The sequence below is a fragment of the Myotis yumanensis genome, unplaced genomic scaffold (assembly GCF_028538775.1).
Source record: "Myotis yumanensis isolate MYYU_CA2020_CCGP unplaced genomic scaffold, mMyoYum1.0.hap1 SCAF_2, whole genome shotgun sequence".
Taxonomy (NCBI): Eukaryota; Metazoa; Chordata; class Mammalia; order Chiroptera; family Vespertilionidae; genus Myotis; species Myotis yumanensis.
The window spans coordinates 24,079,359-24,105,812 of record NW_027223753.1 but is presented as its reverse complement, the minus strand read 5'-3'; the positions used below and the strand labels follow the sequence as shown (position 1 = coordinate 24,105,812).

At 50.1% G+C, this 26,454-nt stretch overlaps 1 protein-coding gene across 1 annotated transcript in view; it reads left to right on the top strand.

Moving 5' to 3' along the window:
* Positions 1–26,454, top strand: part of GRIK3 (glutamate ionotropic receptor kainate type subunit 3) — a 201,065-nt gene that overhangs the window by 118,784 nt on the left and 55,827 nt on the right. The window contains exons 2-5 of the mRNA XM_070404741.1: positions 3,236–3,412; positions 13,616–13,873; positions 18,419–18,600; positions 20,879–20,932. Coding sequence (XP_070260842.1) covers positions 3,236–3,412; positions 13,616–13,873; positions 18,419–18,600; positions 20,879–20,932 — 671 coding nt within the window. The remainder of the gene's footprint in view (positions 1–3,235; positions 3,413–13,615; positions 13,874–18,418; positions 18,601–20,878; positions 20,933–26,454) is intronic.

Below are 26,454 nucleotides of genomic sequence, written 5' to 3'. Positions count from 1 at the left end.
CTTTTAAGAGGAACAACTGGGTCTCCAGCAACCTCTGTGTCACTGAGCCCCAATCCCCACTGGTTTTTACAGACCATAGTTCTTACTGACCATAGGGACTTCTTTTCCCAGCTCTGGGACCCCGGGCTGGGGGTCTGGTGTGGGACTGGGATCCCTTGCTCTTCTGGGTGGCCTCTGCAGAGACGATCTCCCTCCTGATTAAAAAAGCGGCACACGTGGGTGCCGGACCAGCCCGTCCTTGCCTCTGCACCTGCTACCAGTCTCAGTGTGCTTTCTTCTTTACTTCTCTAGTTGTAGGACTTCCATTCAGCCAGCTTCCCGGCGATTCTGGCTGATGGTTGTTCTGTATATTAGATGTAATTTTGATGTGGTTGTGGGAGGCAGCAAATACAGGCATTTGCCCACGTCTCCATCTTGATCTCTTATCCCCTGACTATTGATGCCTGCAAGGTGTTTGGCCATATGGGCAAGTTTTCATATATTGAGTGACCTCCTACTTTTGAACATTAAGTTGTTTGTGTTTTTCCAATATTATGTCAAGAATATCTTTATACATAAATGTGTTAGTGCATCTCTAACTTTTGCTAAATTTATATCCCTAGAAATGGGTTATAATGTATTTTGATAATTTATTGTCCTTGCAACACATATACACAATCACATGATCGCTTTTCTGATGAGAAATAGAACACATGTTCACTGCAGTACTCTAGGAAAATATAGAAAAACACAAAGAAGAAAATTAAAGTCACCCATAATCCTACCTTCTTCATGTTTGGGGATGCATTCTTCTTGTTTTATTCGTGTGTTCGGTTTGCTTGTGAACACCCACCCACACTCACATTCAGAGACACTGCGCTACGAATTGTGAGCCTGCTGGAATACTGGGGAGTGCGGGGTGGGTGGAGGGAGGCGGATTTATTTGTCCACTTTTTAAAACATTCACTATTTACAAAATTTTTTCAAAATGATTGAAACAACCCAAATACCCATCCGCTGGTGGTGAATGGGTAAATAAAATGTGGTAGACCCATAGGAAGTAATATTACTTAACAACAAAAAGGAGTGAAGAGCTTACACGTGCTGCAACATAGATAAACCTCCAAAGCATGATGCTGAGTGAAAGAAGCCAGATGCAGAAGACCACAAATTGCATTATTTTAGCATCATTCCATTTATATGAAATGCCCAGTAAAGACAAATCTCTAGAGGCAGAAAGTAAATCAGTGGTTGCCTGGGGTCGGGGGTGAAAGCAATGATGGAGTGTAAGTGGGCACGAGGGAGCTTTGGGGTGATGGAAATGTTCAGAGACTGGGTTGTAGTGATGGTCACACAACTCAGCACACTTTTAAAAAATCATTGTGCCCTTAGCATGAGGTGAATTGTGTGGGATTTCTTAAATAATACCTCAATAATGTTTATTTTTAAAACGAATAAAGGAACAAAAATAAAGTTTTATTTGGAAAATATAGAAAAGCACAAAGAACAAAATCTCCTTCCTTCCATTACTTTCTTTTTTTTAAAATATATTTTATTGAATTTTTGCAGAGAGGAAGGGAGAGAGATAGAGAGTTAGAAACATCGATGAGAGAGAAACATCGATCAGCTGCCTCCTGCACATCTCCCACTGGGGATGTGCCCACAACCCAGGTACATGCCCTTGACCGGAATCGAACCTGGGACCTTTCAGTCCGAAGGCCGACGCTCCATCCACTGAGCCAAACCGGTTTCGGCCTTCCATTACTTTCTTGCTCTTTAATCTTTAATCCATCTGGAACTTATTTTGATATGTGGCTTAAGATTAGAATCTAACTTAAATTTCTTCCTAATCATTGAATAATTGTCTCAGTACAATTCCTGAATAATTCATCTTTTACCTACTAATTGGAAATAGCCACCTTTATTATATCTTAAATGCTTATCTCTACTTGAATCTCTTTCTAGGCACTTTTTTATCTCATTCTGTTGATCTATCTGTGTTTTCATGTACCATAAGGAAGGACATAGTTTTAATTATTTTGGCTTTATGATACATTTTAAATCTGGTGGTGCAAGTCACCTCTCATCTCTTTTTAGACTGTTATCTCCTGTTTAGTCTTCCAGATGCATTTTAGAGTCACTTTGTCAAGTAAAAGAAATATCCTTCTATGATTCTAATTGGAATTGAATTAAAATGAAAATCTAATTTGGAGAAAACTGACACCTCTACTCTTGGATCTAAATATCCAGGAACATGACATGCCTCCTCATTTAAGTCTACTTTTATCTCTCTCACTTAAGGTGTTTTTCTCATTTCTATTACTAGGGATTACACACTTATGACGTGGTTTGTTGTTAGTTATTTGATATTTTGTTAATATTGTAAAGGATATTATTTTGCCATTGTTTACTTACTGGTTGTTGCTGATATAAAGAAACGCTTAATTTGTGGTAACTGGTTCTTTAAATGGAATCATCTTCTATTTCCTACTAGTTTTCATGCTTAGGCATTATTTTAAGGTTTTTATTTAAGGAAGGCATATATATCATTTTCAAATAGAAAATTTTTTCTTTCCAAGAGGTATGCTTCTAAATTCTTTTTCTCTCTTATTTCATTGATTAATGGGGTAGTGTGAATTCTTCCCCTCCCCCTTTTTTTCTTTAATGAGAATGTCTTCAGTGTTTCACCATTTGTGAGATATTAAAAACTGATTTGAACTAAAGATGCTTCAAGGAAGTATCCTTCTGGGTGCTAGTTGATTAAGCATTCATAACAGCAGTAAGTACTGGATTTTACCAAATGCCTTCCTGTGTTTTGTGAGTTGGTCATACTTTTGTTTCCTGTGAACTATTGATGTGATGGAATGGCATTCATAGATTTCTTTATATTGAACCACACTTACATTCCTGGAATATAACTCTGCATGGTCATGGTATGTCATCCTTGTAATATTCTGGTAGATTCTACTTGCTAGCGCTCTATTGAGAATTTTCATAGCAATATTAATAAGTTGGTGATTTTATTTTGGCTCTGTTTGTCAGTCTCTTTTATCAGGAGTTTGCTAGCTGAGTGAAATGAACTAGGAGGATTTTCATATTTCTTATGCTCCAGCACAATTTCTGTACATGGGAGTTATCTAGGATATTATTGAACACTTGGGAGGGGGGAGCTTGTCCATAAAACTTTCTGAAGTCAAGCATTTTTATTAGTGCCCTTTCCTTCCCCAGCACATACAATTTTATTTATCTCTTGCAGGAGGAATCTTTGAGTATGCAGACGGTCCCAACGCCCAGGTCATGAACGCCGAGGAGCATGCCTTTCGATTTTCTGCCAACATCATCAACAGGAACCGGACTCTGCTGCCCAACACTACCTTGACCTATGACATCCAGAGGATTCACTTCCACGATAGCTTTGAAGCCACCAAGAAGGGTGAGTGTGCTGCCCTGTCTGCTCTCTTCCCTGCCTGAGCAGAGCAGGGTGGGGGGATTTGCTGTCCAAGGTGCTGAAAATACTCCAAAGTTTTGGATGGACTTAAGGCTTAGATCCTTTCCCCATCCGGTTTCGAGACCTGTATCAGTCCCAGTTCACTTCAGGATGAGTCACTCCAGGGACAGTAGGTTGTCCGTCAGGAGTTCCCATGCCACTGTCAGGGGCCATGAGGGAATGAGGGCCATGGAAGCATGGGGGCGGGGGGCTTGAGGGGTGAGGGGGTGGACCTGAGATGGGGCTGAGGAGCTAGCAGTATGGAAGGCAGCCCAGGTCTCAATGACACCTCTAAACTGAAGACATTTTCAAACTTGTCTTTATTTCATTGAACTTCTACCCAGAATATAAAAAATTGAAATGCATATAAAGCAGAATATGTATAAGTTCAAATATGCAACATTTATTTGCCATAAAAAGACTTACTAAAAACAGCAAATCTGCTTCTATGACTTCAACAATTTGACCCCAGAGGCTATGGGTGACATTGACCTCAGCATTCAATGTTTTCATATTTTGTTTTGGCTGCAAAATAACAAGAAAATTGTAATTCATAAAAACAGGTGGTAGTAAATTCAATCAGCTTTCCCCACACCTGAATTTTAAAGAAAATTTTTTTAAATGTTGGGCATCATTCTTCTTCATCAGTGAGACATTTACAGTAAACTTCAATCACTGCACAGAAGAGACTGGAGAATTTTATTCCAAGGGAAAAAAGGTAACTTATCAATACCTGAATGAAATAGCAGTTTCCAGTGTGGCACATTTGAGTATACGAGTATGCTCTCTTGTTACTGTGTTTAAAAATATGGCCATATACATATTTAATTGACATTTAGCTTAAAGGTTTAGATAACTCTGGAAATGATTTCCATAGAACCCTCGAGTTCCATGGAACTTCATTTTAAAATCTTAGGTCTAAGGACTCTCATCCCCAGGGTAGACTAGGTCATCCTTCCTATAATACACCATCATAGCCCCTTGCTTTTCTTCTTCAAGGCTATTATCACAATTAATAGTTGAATAATTGTGTGTGTTTAATGCCTTTTCCTTTCTCTCCAACACCATGAAAGGAAGGCTTCCTCTTTTTAACCAATATAGCCCTGGCAACTGAAAGCCTGGTGTGTAGTTAGTGCTCAATGAAATGATCATCGAGTGAATCAATGAATGAATGGTGTGAGAACAGGAAGTGGGAGTCTGAACAAGACCTCTGTCAGTTGAGCTTAGGGACAACATCATCCATATATCTTGGGAAAACTTAGGCCCATCCACAGGGGACCCTTGGTCTTTCTAAAGGATTCCCAGTCGTTAATGAAGGTTTCCTGAGTTCCCAGGAGCAGATTTGCCAAAGCTATCTGCTGCTGGCTCTGTTTACCCACAAAGCACCATTGTGGGTAAACATTTCAGCATAGAAGAGCAGAGAGGCATGGGCTTGCAGCCAGACTGCCTGGATTTGTGATATTAGTTGTGTGACCTTGGACAATATGTGCCTCAGTTTTCTCATCTACAAAATGGGCACAACTTTGTGAAGTGCTTAGATCCATGACTGGCACGTGGGAAGTACCACATTGGACTTTGCCTTTATGACATTGACTAACTTGCTCTCCACATGCTGAGCCATCAAGTCAGGGGCCTCACTCCTACAAACACTTTCCTACTGCTGGCCCTTGTCCCTCCCACCCTGCTTCTCCTTGCCTTGTGCACTAACGTTTGGAGGGTACCTGACACTGAAAACAGCTAATGCTGACACTTTTGAGGCCATTGCCCTGAGTCTCGAGGCTAACCTGCACCCAGACTAGAGGTACCCTGCCCTCTGGCCACCCCCCACCCAACAGCCTCAAAGAGTGGTTCATCGCCCATCTCCCCTCTCCTATGCTGGCATGCCCTCTGCTCTGGCCATGTCCTCACCACTCCCTCCCCAGCATGCCCTGCAACCAACACTGTGCAGTCAGGTATCCACCTCCCTGCTGAGAGTTCGTGCTGGCGCCCTCTGCCCGGCCTTGTCCATATAGAAATGACTGAACTCAAGGAAACTGCTCAGTGAAAAGGTCAGGACACAGAACAAACACCTGGAGCCAGAACACAAGAGGCCCACGTGGGCAGAACCACCCCAAAGGGCTAAGCAGAGTCTTCTGTCCATTTTTTCTAAAAACCACTAAAATAATACAATGACTGTCTAGTGGTTCACTTGCAGTTCAGTGCAGGAACCTTCTCCAGGCAGCAGTGAGCTCGGGGCAGAGCTCCAGAGCCTTCTGAGGCACTTCCTCCAGTAGAAACGTCCAGTCCTGCACGATGCAGAACTGCTGCGGGTGGGTGGGCAGGCCCGAGACGGAAACACCCAGCTCAGGAAATCCAGCCAGACTGGCGCAAGTGACCAAAGCCACAGCCCCTCTCCATTCCACACCAGCTCACCTGACTTGTTTGCTTAAAACCCTGGGTGGTATGTCCTACCTTCTTTCCCTAAATCATCATTGGAGCCCATGTGGGCATGTGCAGTCTAGCCCCAACATGACCTTCCAGCCACATCCGTACTACTCGCTAGCTCGGCCTCTGGGTTCTAGCCATACCTGCCATCTGCAGGTGCCAGGCTTCCTCCCACCTCAGGGCTTTTGCACATGCTATGCCCTCTGCTTGTAATTCCCTTTCCCTTGTAAGTCCCACCTCTGCACTTCCCTTTGTCTAGCTAGCTCACCCTTCTCTCAAACCTCTGGGCCTTAGGGCAACCCTTCTCATGCCCCCAGATAAGGTCAGCTCTCCCACTTCTATCTTATAATACTCTGGACTTTTCTTTCACAATTCTGAGCCCTGGGGTGTGTGCGTGTGCATGCGTGTGTGTGTGTGTGTGTGTGTGTGTGTGTGTGTGAGATTATCCATCTCTTCTGCCCTTTGCCTTTTCACTGCTGTACTTAGCACCATTGCTCTGACTTCTGCTCCCACGCACTAGTTTTGCCTAGTTCTGACCTTGACATACATAGAATCTTTTTTGAGTCTTGCTTCTTTCACCCTATGACATATCTGTGAGATTTGTCTGTTGTTGAATCTTTTGTTGAACCTATTGTTCTTCAGTGTTGCATAGCATTCCATTATACAAATATACCCCAGTTTTTCAAAATAAAAAATAACTGTTGGACATTGAGTTGTTTCCATTTGTGGCCGTAGAATAGCACTGTAGGTGTCTCTTGGTGTACCAGTGTGCACATTTTTTGTCGGATGTGCACCTAGGATTGGAAGTGCGAGGCCATAGGATGTGCAAACAGCCCAACGGCTTTCCCAGGTTGCCCCACCGATAGACACTCCCTCGGCGGTGGATGGCACTCGCCTGGCTCCACATCTTTACCAACTCTTGGTAAATCACTTTTCTTTTCATTTTGGCCTCTGGGTGGTTTCTGTAGTACGCATCTCATTGTGGTGTTATGTTGTACTTCCCTGATGACCAGAGAGGTTGGGCATTTTCTCATATGCTAACAGATCATTGGAATCTTTTTGTCCCTGGAGTGCCTTTTTGAGCCTTTCAACCACTTTTAAAAATCCAGTTGCCTGTCATTGTCTTATTGATTTGTGCAAGTCTTTGATAAATTCTGGATAAGAGCCCTTGGTTAAACGTACATGTGTATTGCCTATATCTATGACAGATGACGTTGCCTGTTCACTCTCTTAGCAGTATCTTTGGAGGAGCAAAGTTCTTCATTTAAAGAAGTCCAATGTATTGATATTTCTCATTATGGTTAATGCCTTTTGTGTTCTGTCTCTGTCTGTCCCAAGGTCAGGAAGACATTCTCCTAGTTTCTCTGCGAGAAGCCCTCTGGTTTTGTCTGTCCTGGTTAGCTCTGTGATCTGTCTCAGATCAATGTCTCCTGTCTGGTGGAAGGTAGGGGTGGAGGTGATTTTTCCCTGCACCAAGCTGGGAGTGACGACTGCCTCAGCTGCTCAGGAGGGCTCTATGGAAGTATCTACTGAAGCTAAATGTGTGCCTGCAAGGATGTTCGTAGCCACTTTATTAATAGTAGCCCAAAGTGGGAAATAAAGACCTCCATCAACAGGAGAATGGAAAGATTTGGGTATAGTTATGTATAGTTATACAAAGGTATTAGAATCAGCAATAAAAAAAAGAACAAACTCTTGCTATGCCCAATGTCATGAATGAACCTCACAACTGAGTGTATAAACAGTGGTTACCTCTGGGGGAAGGAGTAGTATACTACTAGTAGTAGGGTATTAACTGGAAAGGGGCAGGGAACACCTTCTTACATGTTGGACATGTGCTATATTTGATCCAAGTAGTAGTTACATGAGTACAGTTCTATGTAAAAATCCATAAAAGTCTGTGCTTTAAATGAATGCACTTCACTATATAATGTTGTTATCTCAATTTTTTAAAAAATGAATAGCTCCTCTCTGCCTTCACTCTCCCTCCATGTCCCTCTGATAATATGCCAAGGATGGACCCATGCTGTGGTTGGAAACACCGCTCTGACCATGGAGGCATGCCTGCTGTTTGATCACGCTCCCCACTGGGCACCCTCCATCCCTTGGGGAGCCCTTATTCTGTGATCTTTATTTTTCCTTTGATCTTTGGCTTCTTTAAATTCTCAGGAGCATCGTTAGGCCTCTTCCAGGGGGGTGATGTTGGGCCTAATTCCGATGAACCCAATGATAACTCATTCTCCCTAGGCAGGGGTGCCTGTCTGGATCCAGCCATCCCGGGCCATGCGGGTGTGGAGATGCAGAGGCATGGAGCCTGGCACCGCCTGCCCTGCCAGCTCTGGTCAGATTAGTACTTCCCTCCACAGAGGCCCAGGAGGCCTCTCCCCATTAAAAGGGACTTCCACTTATTGTCTTTATTTTTCGATGTTTGGTGAGGAATTAAAAGATAAGTGACTGCCAGGCAGCGCCTGAGCCTGCAACCCAGAGAGCGTCTGTGTTTTCTTCCGAGCCCGACCGGAGCGGGCCTGGAATCGACCCAGCACTCCCCAGGCTCCTCTGCCTTCACTTATTCTCTGGGCTGCTCAATTCCTTTTAAGACACAAATTGATTGGGATAATTTTTGCTATAACTACAATTGCCATGGAAAGGAGGAGGGGAAAGTGCATTCAGACTGTGGACTCCTGCAATGACTGTGAACCATTGAGTTACTGTAAAATGACCAGAAAATGGATTTAAAATTGAAGCCACAAATAATGTAATTACTGCAGTGTGTTCTCAGGGCTGCCAGAACAAGGGTTGGCTGCTGCCCTGGAAACATCTGGAAATAAAGCTGCTGCTGCTGCTGCTGCTATAACCCCTGCCATGGTCCCTTGGAGAAAACAGTGTTCTTCCAGACTGGGAGATTATTAGAGGGTGGATAGAACATGAAGGGAACAAGAAAAGGGGTGTGAAGAAAGGCCAAGGAGGAGAAATAGGTGAAAGGCAGAACTGATGCCTCCTGCCACCCAATAGTGAGATCTAATCACTACATCTCTGGCACAATGAAACCCAGCATGGTCATCATCACATCAACACCACTGTCAACACCAGTGCACCATCAGCACAGTTACTGTCATCACCATCAACAATGGTTTCATCTCCACTCTTAGCCTCAACACCTCCATCACCACCCCTACTGTCATCATCACTATCGCTGCCATGACAGCAGCATCTCTATCATCAACAATCTCATCTTCACTAACATTACCATCATCATTTCTTACCATCATCATCCTCAGTTACAGTCATGGCATTGACATCTTCATCATCACCAATCTTATCAACACCATCAAAATTTTTATCCCTTTCCCTCTTATCCATGTTTACATCGCCATGATTATTTCTACCATCATCACAGTCACTGTCATGGCAATGACATATTTATCACCATCCATCCCATCATCATCCTACCATTATGTCACAACATCATTATTACCATTAATTCCACCCTCATTAATGGCATCACCAGGATCAGCAACAGCCCCACGATATGGTCTTCACTGTTATTACTATCATTACAGTTACCTTTACCATTATCACTACAATCAATGTCAAAATCCATTGTATAACTATACCCCAATCTATCCATTCTCCTTCAAGATCACTCTTACAATCCTCTACATCATCATAATTCGTGGTTGGTCTACTCTCCCCTACCTTAATCAAACAGGGATACCCAGACCTTGGACCTGCAGGGGGCCATGATCTAAGAGGTTGAGCTGGATGAGGGTGGGGGTGAAAGAGTGGCATTTGCCTGCCTGCCTCTAGACTTAGATCAAAGGGGGAAATCCAAAACACAGATTCTGGGAGGTGGTAGTGAGAGGAAGTGAGACACACAAGTCATTTGACTAAGTCATCAATCGGAAGGTCCTTGAGGGAAAAGAGAAAGAGTAGAGACAAGAGATGATGGGATGGAAGCCAGGGATATCAGAGGACAGCTAGAAGGTTTAAAACAGAGGCAGGAGGCAGAGCATTAGAGAAACCTGCAGATTCCATCAGGTTCCCATGACCTCTGGCTTGGGCAAGAAGGAGTGACCAGACCTGGACAGCTGTCACTTCCTCACTGTCACCATGTTGGTTTCCAGACTCTGTGGCTCATACATGGTCTCTTCCCTCAGGCAGCACCTGCTCTTAAGGGGACTAAGTGGTGAGAGCAGACTCCCACACACCCAGACAGCAGGAGAACGACATGAATGGGCAGTAAGTACAGGTCAAGGATCGGCTTCCTTGGAACAAAGGAACAATTTACCAACACACCCAGAGTTCCTATTTTTGAAGCATTTATTATCACTGGAGTTTGTCTCTCACACAGTCACCACACAGAGTGCTGCTAAAGTGTATTGGCTCTAGGGTGACAATAACAGGGATTTGACCTCCAGTCCCACAGCTATAGGAGCACAGGAAGGCACCAGGAGCCCCACTGTGCATCCTCTCCCGAACTTGGCATTGGCCAAGAGGAGTCTTGGTGACACAGGAAATGCTCTCTGTACAGGCCCCACTACTTCCCATACAGGGTTGCCCTGTCCCATGTTCCAGATAGTTCTGCAGACTCCTAACAATAACCAGCCCACCTCCCAGAGTGCAGTGTCTTTTACATAAGCCATGAATGGCATTCTCTTGTGTTCTTAGGGGGAAATATTTTCAGGGAAAATAAACACTTTATATACCAGAGTAATATCTCCTATTCCCAGGAAGCAGTGAAGGAGGAAGGAGCACATCAGTGGAGAGGGAAATACTCAGAGATCACACATTCTGATTGATTTGAAACTACCCTGTATCCCTGGATCCATTGGTACCACCTTAGGCCAGGCAAGAGGGTCCTTTCCCAGGGCTTGTGCTTTGGAGATGCTGCCCTCGTCTTCTTCTGGTCGACATCTCCTCCCAGAATAGGGGTCAGTGGGACCAAGGGGACTTGCCTATTAAGACCCTGTGCCCTGCCCCTTTAATCTTTGCTCCAAGTGTCCAGAACCCTGAATTTCCTGCACAGTAGCCTGCATGAGCCTCTTCCCTGAGCTGCCCCTACAGAGAGGGAGCCATGCTGCCATGGTCGCATTTGTAGACCCTATCTAAGCGTGACATGGGAGAGGTGTGGACAGTCCCTTATGATACAAGGGGGAGCAAGTGGTCAAACAGAAGGGGACAGGATGGGGGTAGTGCCACCTCTCCCCACGTTACTGCATATGATAAGTCCCCATCCTCACTTTCCAGGATGTTCTATCCTGACTTTCCAGGTTGTGATGAAGGCATGTTGTCAAGTTGGGGGTGGGGCAGAGCATGTTTTATGTAACAGTTTGTCAGCTTATAACATTTAACTATTTAGCCATATGGTATATGGGCCTCCATTTGTACTCTGTCCCTGGGCCCTACAGATGTTAGGGGTGGACCTAGGTCCAGAGGTCATTCCCAGAGGCCCTTGAGGCAGCCAGGATGCATCTGAATCCACTGAGTTATCCATGCACTCTGTCTTGCCTTCTCCTACAATCATCTTATGTTCATACATGTGCATGTAGTTCCTTCTTGTGGCCACAGGCTGGTGAGTTTGCTGATGTTCTTCAGTTAGGACTCTTCTGGTTGCAAGGGACAATAACCAAATCCTAACAGGTTTAAGCAAAAAGAGAATGTATTGGTTCATGTCACCAAACTCCAGGCTTCTACTTGATCAAGGGCTCATATTTCTTTCTCTGTCTTGGCTTTGCTCATCTCCACATGGACTCTGTTCACAAACAAGCACCACACTTTTTTTGTACAAGGTGGCTACTGTACTCCAGATCTTACCTCCTTCCAGATCCAGTTACAGAGGGATGTGCCCCCTTCCCAGTGCCTGAGGTCTCATGGCATCCCATTGGCTCTGACTGGAAACATGACCATTCTCTAAACCAATTGCTATGGCCTGGGGGAGGTCAGCCCTAGGCTCTAAGTCCCTAGCCCACCCCTCATAGGTTGGGAGTGAAAAAAGCAATGGAGCCCAAAGGTAAAATAGGGACAGTTTCCAGAAGAAAGGGCAGTGGCTCCTGGGGAGCCCCCTCCCGCTCCCCCCACCCCACCCCCCCCCACCAACTCCATGGCCCTGAGAGGTTCATTTTATGGGTCTTTCAGGCACAATCCTTGTATGAGCCTATGTCCCCCTCAGAGCCCCAGCTGCCCTGGGTCTGCTCAATTCACGCTGTGCTGTGCCCACTGCGGTTTGGCCTTCCCAGAAGCATCTGCTGTCTGATCTGCCTGAGCCCTTGGGCCTCCCCCAAGAATGTGAACTGTTTGAAGTCAAGGATTCAGCATTTGTTCACTCAGCAGATGTTGATTAAGCACCTACTCAGATCACGTACTGTTTAAAGCACTGTGGGTACAGCAATAAACAACATAGATCAAGCCCTTGCCTCCTTGGAACTTATTATGTTCAAGTTGGAAAAGAAGTCAACAAATGAACAAGACCTCTGGTGGTCTTTAATATATAAGTAAAGCAGGGAATGGGGTTGAGGGACTGTGGCTGGATGGGATTGCTATTATGGGTTGGGGAGTGATGCCTCTCTATTAAGATGCACAGACACAGATACCTGAAGGAAAGGAGGGAGGGAGTCATGTGGATCTGAGGGAAGAACAGTCCAGCCAGAAGGGACAGCAAGTGCAAAGGCCCTGAGGCAGGAGTGTGCTTAGAGTGTGTGAGGAACATCATGGGAGCCAGTGGGGCTTGAGTGCTGGCAGAATAGGAGGGAAGGATGGGAGAGGAAGTCAGAAAACTAGTGGGTGATGTTGGGGACAGGGGTGGGGAGGGGCTACAACAAATAGGGCCTTGTTGGTCGCCATTAGGACAGGCTTTTACCTGAGTGGAACAAAGGAGTGATGTAATCCGCTCAGGTTGTGAAAGGCTCCCTTGAGCTGCTGAGTACAGAATAGATGGTAGAGCAGGTTTCTGAGGAAGCTGGGACCAGCGAGGGGCCTTCTGCAGGAATCCAAGTGAAAGATGACGATGGCTGGGATCAGGGTAGGAGTGGGGAGAAGTGGTCGGATTCTGATATATTTCAAAGATGAAACAACAGGAGTTGTCGCTGGATTGGGATGTGGGATATGAGAGTATGAGAAGAGTCAGGATAGAGCCAGGGTCTTTGACAGAGGGCACGTGGTGGGACCGTGGAATTACTGTTTACCAACATGGGAGAGGTTGGGAGGAGAAGAGGGGATTGCGTTTCAGACACATTAGGTCGGAAGTGCATCACAGACAACCGAATGGCAGTGTGGAGCGAGGGGGGAGATGTGCAAGTTGGATTTTAAGAAACAGATCGGGGCAGGAGGTTTAAGTGTAAAAGTCACCCGCAAGTAGGTATTTTATTTCTATTTGTTTCTCAAGTTCCCACCCAGGACAGGGCATGATGCAGAGCTGGGGATGCTATGACGATGAGGGCATCAGAAGTCATCACTTCTGTTTCATGAGCTCTGTGCAGAGGGCTTAGGTGCATTATCTTGTTCAATTTCCTATGAGCCCGTGAGGCGGGCACGATTTCAACCCTGGTTCCCAGATGAGGAAATGGAGATTCAGAGAGAGTGTCAGTCATCCAGCCTCAGAGGGCTGCAGGGGCTGTTTGCCCATGTGTTTATGGGACCATCAAAACCACGGCCCCGGGGCCCCGGGCCCCAGCTGCCTGACCAGACCCAGCACTGACCCCTGTGCGTCCTTCCCTCCCTCTGCTGCAGCCTGTGACCAGCTGGCGCTGGGCGTGGTGGCGATCTTCGGGCCATCACAGGGCTCCTGCACCAACGCCGTCCAGTCCATCTGCAATGCCCTGGAGGTGCCCCACATCCAGCTGCGCTGGAAGCACCACCCGCTGGACAACAAGGACACCTTCTACGTGAACCTCTACCCTGACTACGCCTCTCTCAGCCACGCCATCCTTGACCTGGTTCAGTACCTCAAGTGGCGGTCGGCCACCGTGGTCTATGATGACAGTACAGGTGGGTGGCCAGGCCTGACCAGGCTGGGGTTAGGATGCAAGGGGGCAGAACCCCGGGATCGGGCTCCTCACTGCTCGCCCAACTCGGCTGCCCCTGGGGAAAGGGTCCTCTCTCACCCTCCAGCTTCACTCAGTCACATCGATGCTTGTCTCTGCTCACTCAGCCCTGTGCACACCCACCACATGCCCACTCACCCAGCCCCAGCCCACCTCGCATCTGCCTCACACCTTCCCACCCACCCGCCTCCACCCAGCAGCATGCTCACATCCGCACTCAGCACACTCACCCCGCTCCTGGCACCTGCACCCACTCCTGCCCAGCCGCGCCCACACCTGCCTGCTTTCTTACACTCACACGTTTCCCTCTGTGCAGGCGTTGAACTCAAACCCTCCAGTGCACGTGCCCTGGCTCTGATGCTTACTAGCTGGGCAGCGCGGGCCTGTTTCCTCTCCTCTTTCCTTCCAAAGACTCAAGTCCCAAATATTTCTTAGTCCCACCTCTTAAGAGAGAGTGACCTTGGCAAGTCACTTAACCCATCTGGCCCCACTCTCCACACATCAGGCAAGAGCTGCGGTATCCGGTCCGGAAAGAGCCCTCCAGCTCTCAGCATCCTGTGATTCAGTGTCAGCTCGATTACCTCCACATGCTGAGTGGGAATCAGACACTCAGGAAAGACATTCCGAAGTTGTGGATTTTCCTCGGGATTCGACCACCATCTATTGAGGTCCTGCCAAAGCCAACGCACCAGGCAGAGGATCCTGGAGGGCAGGGACCCCCACCCCTCTCAGGGCCTCCCACACTAGTCCCCTGCCATTGAGGGGCGCTCCTACCCAGCTCCAAGTCACCCCCCGTGTTTGTGCAGCCTGTAGGCTTATCTGTCTTTACACACCACTGCGAATGGTTGTCTTTGAGCCTGTCTCTCCTTCCAGACCATGAGCTTTCTGGGCCTCCAGGGTTTAGCACAGGGCCTGGTACAACACAGATGTTTATAAAGGTTTATTGAACTGAATTGAATTGAATTGAATTGAATCGAATCAAAAATCAAGTTGAAATAAACTATAATTAAATGTTATTAGGAAATAGTGTGCTGGACACTGGGAAGGAAGAAGAAATGAGGATGCAATTATACCATCTTATTTTGAGAAGTTGATCAGGCTGTTGTAACTGGAAATTGAGAAGTTGCCATTGACTAGTTCCTCCCAATCTCAGGTCACCTCATGGGACTGGCGCATGGTCACCCAAACAAAATCATGGTTCTCTCAGCATGCTAGAAGGGGTATACCAGTTACCTTTGGACAATACAGATGCTGCTTGGCTTATGATGGGTTTATGTTCTGATAACTTGGTCTATAAGCCAAACGATGAATCTCTAGTTTTTTGTTTTTTTGTGGTGTTTTTTTTGTGTGTGTGTGTGTGTTTTAAATATATTTTATTGATTTTCTATGGAGAGGAAGGGAGAGGGATAGAGAGCTAGAAACATCAATGAGAGAGAAACATCGATCAGCCGCCTCCTGCACACTCCCCACTGGTTATGTGCCCGCAACCAAGGTACATGCCCTTGACCAGAATCGAACCCGGGACCCTTGAGTCCGCAGGCCAATGCTCTATCCACTGAGCCAAACCAGTCAGGGCGAATCTCTAGTTTTGACCCCATTGCTAGCATGCTGTGAAACCTTGAGAGGGTCACTTATCCTCTCTGGGTCTCAGTTTCCTTATCTACCACATTGGGACAGAAGCCCCTAACCTGCATGCTTTCTAGGACAGGGAGACGGGTAAGTCGGGTAATGAATGCGGAAGTGCTTTGTAAGTGAAAAGCATGATCCCAGCAACATGATTCACTGCAGATATTTATTCCAACAACATGATTCACTGCAGATATTTTGAGAGAGATTGATTAGGGAAGCAGCCAGGAAGGAAAGCTCATCTCGGGCGAACAAAAGAGCCTCGTCTTCCGCTGGGTTGGCCGAGACGAACCTCTGGGCTCCTTTGGGAATACACTGATGGGAAGGAGCTCTGACACTTGCTGCTGGAGAATGTGGGTCACCGACTATTACACGGGGCATTGCACCTGCCTGGCAGGAAGACTCTGGTGAGCTCTGCTCCAGCACCCAGGCTGGCCCCGCCCTCCTGTCCTGGGTCCCCAAAGCCCATGTGCCTGCGGATGCTGTGCGTGAGTCTGAAAACCGAGCACGTGGGAGCACAGTGAGCACTCTGGGTCTTGTGGGGAGCAGGTGCGAGCAGGCAGCATCCGTCAGCCAAACGAAGGGGTTCTGAGATTCATTCGGGTGGAGGGGAGGCTGGGTGTGTGTTTGTGGGGAGCTGTAACCCCCCCTCCCTCCTCTGCTGAGGGCCCCTGGTATCCTCACCCTCTTCCCCATCAAGTCTGGTATGAGGAGGCCCTGGGCCCCTATGGATCCAGCCACTCAGGACCCCCGAGCCCTCTCCCAACGCAGCCACCTGGATCTGAGGCCTTCGGGGGGCTGGGCTCCTGATCCCACAGCCGTGGCAAAGCTTGTTTGGGAGGCTTCGGTCTCCGGGTTCTATTTCTGTCCTCCCCAGCGCAGTGACATGAAGGACACCAATCAGATCGCTTTCCTGACTCCGGCCCTCAGGAACGGGAATGAGAGGCTGAACAGACCCAGGCGTGTGTCCCCGAAATAGCTTTGGAAACGGGGGCTCTCTGTTGGAAAGCATCTGAAGTGGGCTGTCCGTGGAGCAGTGGGAGTAGAGGGTTGTGTGGAGAGCATAGGAAACTGTGCAGACAGGGGACACTGTAACAGTTAATGGCAAACTTTAATCCAACACAAACTAGCTTAAGCAAAAAAAAAAAGTGGGGGTGGAGGGAGGTTGTTGGCTGTTGTAACTGGAAATTGAGTAAATTTAGCTTCAGGTACTGGTTGATCCAGAGGCTTGAATGGGTATCATCCGGCCTTACTTTCTCCCCATTTGGCCTCTCTGACTCTGCCCGTTGGAATCCTTCTCGGGTCCCATGTGGTGACTCCCAGGCTCACGTCCTCCTTGTTTGGAGTTGAATGGAAAAGGGGGCACATCTCACCATTTACTCTGGCACTGGACGTCACTCTGAGGACCAGCTGGGGGCACCTACCCTCTCTAAGCCCATACTCCTGCCTAATTGGCCAGGCTGGGGCCACATGCTGAGCCTTGGAAGCTGGAGATGGGTCCTTCCTGGTCAGATGGCCTGAGAGAGAAGGGGATCGTTCCCCACAGAAAAATCAGCGTGTTGTCATGGGGGCATGGAGCACACTGAGTGCACAGTGCAGCCGGGACTCAGACCTGGAGCCCCGAGTATGAGCAGGGGGCCAGCAGGTGGTGGTGGTGAGTAAGGACCTGCTTGGGGCCCTGGCCTGATGCTGGCTTAGCCCCTCCTGGCATTGGGGTTGGAGGGAGAGAGAGCAGCCAGCAGGCTTGCTTCCAGGCTAAGCAGAGAGGCGTCAGCAGGAATGAACCTTGAAACAGGGACGGAAATGAACTTAATTAGACCCATGCAAGCCATTTGTCTCTAGGAAGTGACATTTAGTTTTCCCTGGAAGTCCCCAGATTAAGTGGTTTTGCAAAATGCTCAGGTGGAGGATGGACTTTTCAGTGTGGGGAGAGAAAAACTAAGTCAAGCTAATTATGGAAATTTGTGTTGATGCCATTTAAGTGCCAGGCCCTGGGCTAGGGGCTGTGGGGACCCAGCCCCTCATGTTAAAGAGTTTGGGGCAGGACCAGGGGCATGAGATGAGTCCAGAGGAGGCTAGTGCTGAGGGAGAGGCCACTGAGCTGGGGAAGGGGAGATCTTGTCTGGACAGAACAGTAGGGGTAGGCTTCATGGAGGAGATGGATGCATTGAGCTTGGAAGGATGGGTTAGGTTTACTGAGGAGTCTGCCCTTGGGGGTAGGGGTGGGGGTGGGGACTGGGCACAGACACCACCTGGACCTACCCAGTCCCACTGTTGGTACAGTTGAGTGTGGAGCTGCCACTTGTGCCTGCATCCTGGAACAGGTTGCTAAGTATGTTTAAGAGAATTATGCCCTGTGCCTCACCATGTCGCAGGGAGCAGGGGATGAAGAGGGGGTGGCGTCTGGTTCAGGCTCCATCAGTCTCTACATCCATTCTGGGTTAGAAAGGAGCAGGTGGGCGTGGTCAGTGAGAGTCTGCTGTCCATGCGTACTTTTGAATCCACATATGTGTATATGTATCTGTGTGCACGCATGTTTATCTACATGTATACACATATATTACCAGCCCAAGCATATGTCCTGTCTGTATCAACATGCTTGTAAGCATATGTTCATATGTGTACACACATCTGTGTGTATGTGCAGGTGTGTATAGTTGAGTGCACATCTCTGTCAGAGGTGCCAGTGCCTGTGTCTGGGCATGTGTGGCTATGACCATGCTCATGCACATATCTCTGGGGGCCACGAGTCCCTGTCTGCAGACCTGTGGCCACGGGCATGTATATGAACGTGAGCCTGCAGATGCCTGTTGCTGTGTATGCATGTGTGCACACATGTCTTTTGTGCCCCGTGGTCTCTCAGGGCTCATCCGACTGCAGGAGCTCATCATGGCCCCTTCGAGATACAACATCCGCCTGAAGATCCGCCAGCTGCCCCTGGACTCTGACGACTCACGCCCGCTGCTCAAGGAGATGAAGCGAGGCCGGGAATTCCGCATCATCTTCGACTGCAGCCACACCATGGCTGCCCAGATCCTCAAGCAGGTGCGTGAGCACTGGCCAGGGGATGGCTACCCCCTTCCCCAACACTCCTTCCCCAAATACAGGAGTGATATCAGCCAGATCACAGTTTGACCCCCAGTCTGCCTCTTGCTGGCTGTATGGGCCTCTCTGAGCTTCTGCTTCACCAGCAGCCAAATGGACGCAGTGGTCTTTACGTCCGACTTGGTGTGAGGATGGACTATGACGATGGATGAGGAGCCACAGGGTTGGCACATGAAGGGTGCGGAGTAAATGCTGCTTTCCGTGCCACCTCTGTGCCGGTGCGAGGCCCGGGCTGCAGAGAGGGGCCTGAGGCCTCACCGGACAGAACCCTTCAGGAAGCACCGAGACCTGGGGGTCTTGGGAACAGCCCCCAGAGCGCCTCACTGCCTCTTCCCGAGACTGATCCCCATAGCCCGGCATTGGTGTTGCTCTCCCATAACTAGGTTTAGCGAGGCTCCTCCAACCATCTGCTCAGCTCTGCAGTGACGGTGGGGAGGAGATTGGCTCCCAGTCCTGCATGGGCCCCTGGTGCTGGACACAGCCCGGTGTGGCATGCTGGGAAGGAGAGCCAAGCTCTGCCAGACCTCCGAAGAAAGAAACACAAGTTGCCCACAACCCCTCTGAGGGTGCCCCAGAGACACCAAAACAATCTGATTGGAGCCAGTGCTTTGTGGAAAGGGCAATGATGGGGTCCCAGAAAGCATCCCTGGTGATTGCAGGACATATTCTGGGGGGTCCTGACACATGACGCCTCGACAGGCAGATGGGAGGGAGGAGACACGGAGGATAGGGGAGGAGGTGCTGAGCAGGGCCTGGGAGTGGTTCGAGGACTGGGCTGGGGCCTACGTGCTACCCTTCCATTGGGCCCACAAGGGGTGCTCAAGTGAATGGCCGCCTCTGCCTTCCCCTGAGGAGGCCCCACACCAGCCTCCTTCACCTGGTGATGAAAAAGTTCATTGAAGAATCTGAATCCTTCTCCTGCCAAGAGCAAGCGGCCTGGTCATCCCCTCCTCCGTGGGTGGAGCGAGTAGTCCCTGCCACACACGGTCGTGGAGGGTTCAGTGAGATGAGGAAGGGAAGGGCTCATCCTGGTGCCGTCTCATGGTCAGCACTGGTGGGGGCATCTTTAAAGCCGCCGTCTAGGAGACACCACTCCCCAGAAGCCCCTTAACCCCCACTCTCCCAGCCACCTGTGCCCAGGGCACCCCTTCTCCTCCCGGCGTGTGCAGCAATAATAAGGACAGTTGTGGCTTTGGTTTACCAAGGACTCACTCTGAGCCAGTACCCGTAGCTCCGCCTGTACCCCCACCCTGGGAAGTGGGGTTGGTTGTTGTGCCCAGTCCACAGGTGAGGAAACTGAGGCTCCCAGGAAGGCCGTGGGCCCTCGGTCACCCAGCCTGCATGTCCGAACTCACCCCCAGGTCGGTCCGGCTTGGAAACGTCTGTAATTTAAAATGAAGATTCTGGGCTCCGCTGAACACCGAGCTAAACAAAGATACGCGTGACTGCCTACTGAGGACTTCTCTGGGCCTTTACCCCGCGGGTGTGGGTTGTACATCCCTAAGAGGGGGCGAGAGTGGGCGGCATTTTCTAAGTGGACTTGACCAGTGACCGTCTTCGCTCAGAGCACTTTGTGGGCCAGCAGCCCGAAGCGCTCCATAGAAAATGCATTACGATCATTAGCGTTATAGATCACAGGCTTCTCATAAAATACATGCGATGTATATACTTCCCGGTGGCGTGGAGTCATTCCACAGCAGCCACGTGGCCTGCTGTGTGGTCAGCCCTTCCTGGGAGGAGGAGGAGGAGGAGGAGGAGGAGGAGGACAGATCCTCCTCCGGGGCCGGCAGGGCTGCTGGCGGCTGGGCACCTGGACACTCTCTCCAGAGTTGTGGTGCTGGCCTCAGCCGAGGGCAGCCAGGGCACTTGAAAAGGTGTCTTGGATCGTGTGGAGGCCCAGAGATGCTTCCCACAAACACAGACCACCAGGCCCTGCCCCGCCTGCGGAATCTGGAATCTTTAGAGAGTGTGGCCCGAGAGCGTGCATTTTCATCTGTCCCGGGTGGCTTTGCTGCTCACTCCCCGGTGAAATCCACCGCTGTCTCCAGCCAGTCTGCTTACGGTGTGGAGGGGTCTCGGGGAATATCACTGCGGTGGCCAGCCTCCCCCAGGCCACGGCCAGGCTGTCCCCTGCCCAGTCCTCACCCCTGGGGTGGCGGGGGGCTGCGGGGGGCTGCTCGGGTGTTCCTGCAGGTGCTGACGCTCTGCTTCCCCGCAGGCCATGGCCATGGGCATGATGACCGAGTACTACCACTTCATATTCACCACTCTGGTAACGTACCTCTGGGCCCTGGCGCGGGTCGGGGTGGGGCTCCCTCGGAACAAGGTCAGCCCAGTGCAGCTCGAGGAGGTCCAGGCTGGAGCTGCCTTGCTAGGGCTGTAGGTGTGGCCCCAGGTGAGGGCACAAAGATGTCTCAGTGGCCTGCCCACTTGAGGAAGTGACATTATGTGTGACGAAGGGGAGCAGGGGCTCTAGAACCTGCCAGCATGAACAGAAGCCCCTCTGCTTACTGGCCGTGAGACTCTGGGGAAGTCATTTAAACTCCCTGCCTCCATTTCTTCCTCTGCAAAATGGGCATAGTAATAGCTTCTACCTCCCAGGATGGTTGTGAGGACCCAGTGAGTTAATAAAGTAAATGCTGAGAGCAGTGCCGGGCGTGAAAGAGCTAGAGGAATACTAGCTCTCATTATGCTGACCCTCTGCTCCTAGCCCACCCTTCCCCACGCAGGTCTCAGGCCTCTAGAAACGACAAGCATGGCCACTTTGGATTCCTATAGCAACTATGCCAGAGTCTGCCCGCTCACTGTCAGCCAGGCCAGCCCACCTGCGGGCTCCAGATGGGTCCTGTCCAAACTCTGAGAACATTTAGGGCCATTTAAACCCATTAGGATAATTAGCTGTGGTCTGAGATCAGCAGAATAAAGAGATCCCTGTGCCAAAGGGGCACCAACACCCAGACACCCGGCCTTGGGTCCAGACGCCTTCTGACCTAACGGGCTTGGGATGGACTCTCCCACCCAGCCCAGGTCTGGGGTGAGGGACAGCGCTCTCACCACCCTGCTGCAGAAACAAGCTCACACAGTCTGCATCCGCCTCGCCGCCACAGCCCTGCGGGCCTCCCACTGCACTCCTTCATCCATCCAGCACTTGCCCTGCACTCAGCTGAGTAGTTCTGACTGGCACTGAGGCCCTGCCCTCAAGGAGCTCCCATCCTGTCTGGTCTGTGCCTCTATGTCCAGCTCAAAGAGCAGGCTTGTGCCATCACAGGCCTGGACAGATGCCCGGGGGCACAGTGGAAAGAGATGCCAGATGCTGAGGGCGAGGTGGAAAATGTGATGCAGGCTTTACTGGAAAGGAGATGCTAGAACTGGGCCTCGAAGGATCAGGGGGAGTTTACCAAGGAAAAGCAGGAAGGGTATGCCACATAGAGGGAACGGCATAGGCCAAGGCTAAGGGGCAGATTAGCTCCTCAGTGGAGTGCTGGAGCTGGCGCGCTCTGGCTGATTGTGAGAGCCGACTGTGTTCATCTCTTCCCAACTCCACGCTTAGTAATATCACATAGATGGCTTGAAATTGGCCACTGTGGGAGCATTCACACTACGGAAGTTGGCAAAAGCTACAAGTAAGGGGTTTTTACCCCCTCTCCCCTGAGAGCTGGTTATTAAGCATTTACCAGCACATCACTCTTGTCACCTCCCTCCACCCCCCCACCCACTGCACCCCATACCTAAGGCTGAGGTCTGGAGCCATCCTGCTCCTTCTGATCTGGAGCTCAGACCCGGGGACCTGCCAGGGTGGCGTAAGGAGAAAGGGAACCCCCAAGCTGGTGACTGAGACCAGGCACCTTCTTCCCCTAGTCCCTGGATTCCGTGCCCCATTCACCTCTATATGTCCAGTGCCCAAATAGCGCCTGGTACATAGTAGGTGCTCACGAAAGTCTGAACGAATGACTACAATACCAAGTAGCAAGTAATCAGTGAAATTATCAATATCTCCATCACAACAACAGTTAAGACCTGGACTCTGGGCCAGTCTGTCTGCCTGAGTTATAATTGAGATTCTTTCATTTCACCTCTCTGTGCCTCGTTTCCCCTGCTATAAAAGTACGCAGTGACAGTACTGCCCATAGGATGGCTATGCTGAGCATTAAATATGTTGACATCAGTAAAGCACTTAGAAAAGTGCTTGGCATTTAGTCTCCTGTATGAGTTAAATCAATTAATTAAATAAACTCCTGCTAGTGTTTTCTGTGTACTCAGCATACTTCATCTTATCCAAATCCAACTCTTCCAGGGAGGTCTGGCTACCCCAGTTTTATAGAAACTGAGGCTCAGAGAGGTCGCTCAGTGAGAAAGGGGCGGAGCAAGGATTGTTTCCAGCGGGGAGTGCCCAGCTCCATGTGCTCTGCTGAAGCCTGTGAGCTGAGAGCCTGCAGGAATGTTGCCCGGCCTCTGGCCAGCTCTGATTCCATGTGGCTGGCTGTGATGGTCCAGGCCTGGTGATTGACACTAATAGGAGTAACGGAGCCTCCACAAATCCCAGCAGCACCCACACTTCACAGGTTCCAGAGCCCTTTCTCCACATCATTGATTTCCCTCTTCACAGAGCAGAGTTTGTGCTCCCTGTGGATTGATGGGAAAGCCTGGGACCAGAGAGGTTGAGTGATCTGCCCAGAATCTCACAGCAGATCAGTGACAGAGGCCTGGGCTCCTGACTTCCGGTCTAGCCCATGGCTGTTCCACCCACTGCCCCTCCTCCCCACGCCTCCCTGAGAGCCCAGGAGAACAGACCGCTCCAGGGAGGCACAGCCCCCGCCATACAAATAGTTCTGCATGGAGTATGTCGGGGAGAGGGGAGCTTCCAGGGTGTCTCCCAGCAGCCCCCCACGTGCCAGGGCATTGGCTGTGTCCCCTGGGCCCTCTCCCCCTGCCCGTGTCCTGCTTCCAGCTCCAACTCCAGGGCCCTCCTTGCAGCCCTGTTGGCTGAAGTGTTGCCCTGGTGGCTCCGCTTCTGCCCAGCGGTCAGTTGTGGCTGTATCCGAACGGCAGTGGCACTTGGCATGTGTCCCCTTCCCGTTAGAAAACCCATGTCACCAACTCTGCATCTCTAAAAAAATCCTCCCAACTCGCTTCTCCCCCGCAGAAGACGGTTCAATTACCCCAGCTGCCATTATCTGTCCCAGCCAGCTTTGAGCCGTTCCCAGATAACCCCGCGTTCACCAGCCCCAGCTGAGCCCCCGGTACATGGCATGTGGAGGTAAAAGCCTGGAGGTGAAGAAGGAATTATAATAAATTAATAGATAAGCAATCACAATTAATGCCACTTCCCTGCAATAACAGTTATATCTCGGGGAAGATATTTTCATCTGTCGTTCCTTAAGGCGATGTTTTCCGAGCTTCAGCTTCCACCCAGTCAGACCCATGGGGTGCTAATGAATTAGCCTATTATGTTATGCTGAATGTCTCTAAAAGGTCCCTCGTCGATACTGAATTCAGTGTGTCAACATTTGGCACGGAGAACAGCAACTTTTTGCCAAGCAGCAAGGTTGCGCACAGTTCGCTGTGTACAGCACTTGGGGTCTCAGCCTGTGGCAGTTTGGATCCAAACATTGGAGCTGGACAGAGAGGCCTCTTTGCCAGTGTCCTGTTGTCCCTGCCCTCAGGTCACAAGGAAGGCACATTTGGTGCCCTGAGCCCCACAGCACTTTGCAGCTAAGCCCAGGCTTGAGGGGACAGGAGGAAGGTGACCCCAGCACTGCCGCCCCCTCGTGCCCCCTCCAAACCTCTGTGTAGGCGTCACCAGGACGAAGGCTGCAGCTGGAGACCGGAAGGGCTGTTGTCACCAGCACGCCAGCGGCCACCGGAGCCAGAGATGCACCCTTTCCACGGGGTCCAGCTGTCCTCTGGTCCTAGAGGAGGGAGGACCAGTCACAGAGGCCCTCGGCAGGCTAGTGCTCTGGCATCATTCAGGCCTTAGTGTCAGGTCCACACTGAATTGGACAAGAGGCTGAGCCTGTGCAGGGGCAGAGCAAGGAGAGCGCCCCCTGGGGGCAGAGCTCAGCTTCTCTTCTGTGGCCCCAGCAGTTCAGCTCTGGCCCCAGACTTGCAGACACCCCTTGCAAAACAAAATCCCTCCATCTTCCTGACCTACTTCCTTCAAAAGTGGTTCAGGTAAGATCTCTTGTTTCTGAAGCAAGCCCCTGGAGGGTCTCGTCCTCCACCCCAGTGACTTACCAAACCACGCCTAACGCCCAGCCCCAGAGGGGCTCCCCCGAGAGGAGGATGGGAAGCACCAGTCCCTCCACCTCGGGCTCTTCCCAGTGATGATTCGGTCCCCAGAGAGCTACTCAGTGCTGGGCCTTCCTTCTACTTTGGTTGACGAGAGTATTTGGCTCAAGGGCTCATCGGGGAGACAGACACAGACATAGACAGTTGTTTTCAGTGGGGTGAGATCCAGAGGCCCCAGGAGAAGAGCAGAAGCACCTCTGACCCACCGGATCGTACGTGTGTAGAGGAGCGGTCAGGGAGGCCAATAGGAAGCTACCAGTGTGACTTCGGGGAGAAGTGCTAACAATCAGCTCTCACAGCCACAGCCAGGGTGAGCCAGCTCCATCACGCCATGGGGACAGACCTGGGTACACATTCTGTTCGCCTTTATGAGCTTTATGACCTTAGGCAGCTCCCCTCACCCCTCTGGCCTTGTTTCCTCATCGTAGAGAGGGAATACTATTGAGTGCCCACTTCACAGGTGACTGTGAAGATTCAATGACAGCCCGGCCAGCGTGGCTCAGTGGTTGAGTGTCGACCTGTGAATCAGGAGGTCATGGTTCCATTCCCAGTCAGGGCACATGCCCAAGTTGCCGGCTTGATCCCCAGTGTGGGGCCTGCAGGAGGCAGCCAATCAATGATTCTCATCATTGATGGTTCTATCTCTCTCTCCCTCTCCCTTCCATTCTGAAATCAATAAAAATATATTTTTTAAAAATAATTTTTAAAAAGATTTGATTATTTACTCCAGTGCAGGATTAAGCATAGTGAGCACCCTCCATTTCCACAGATATTAAGGCCATATGGACACCCTCTGGCCAGTTCAGTCGCCATCTCCCATCTGCTCAACACCCTGCATCCTGCTCCCACCCAGCCCCTTCCCCAGCCCCCATCCTGGCCTAGAATCAGGGCCGTATTTGTTTTGGCAAAGCTGGGACTACACTGTCTAAGCCTCTCCCCTACTCCCTAAACCTTCCAAGAGGAAATTAACACAATGCCTTCCAGAAAGAGGCCATTTTGGGGGGCGGGCAGCGGGGCGGGAGAACAGAATGAGTTTAGCATCGATTAGGAAGATCTCAGAGACCCGAGGCAGCCAGCACAGGGTGAGCGCTGCTCTGTGGCTCCAGGTTGTATCACTCATCGTCTTCCCTGAGCCATCATCCCCTTAACCAGAGCTGGGGCCGTGTGGGGCTGGGTGCTCCCCCCATGTCTGTACCACAGAGAGGCTTGGCCAGGGTCCCAGCCACCCTCCCAGCATGGGATGGAGCGACTAAGCCCGAGGACCCACGAGCGAGGACGGCGAGGGGAGAGTGTGGGGAAGAATAGACAGCAGATGAGGAGGAGCTCAGACAATGACCTTTAGACTCCGTTTGCCCACCAGTGGGATGGGACCAACCTCGAGTGTCAAAGTCTGTTTTTTCAAACAGTTAAAAACACAGACTATAGAATGAAACATGTGGCAAAGATGGAACCCACTCGTTAATAAGGGCAGCAGGAGGATGGCCATGTTGGCTCAAAGAGCGTGTG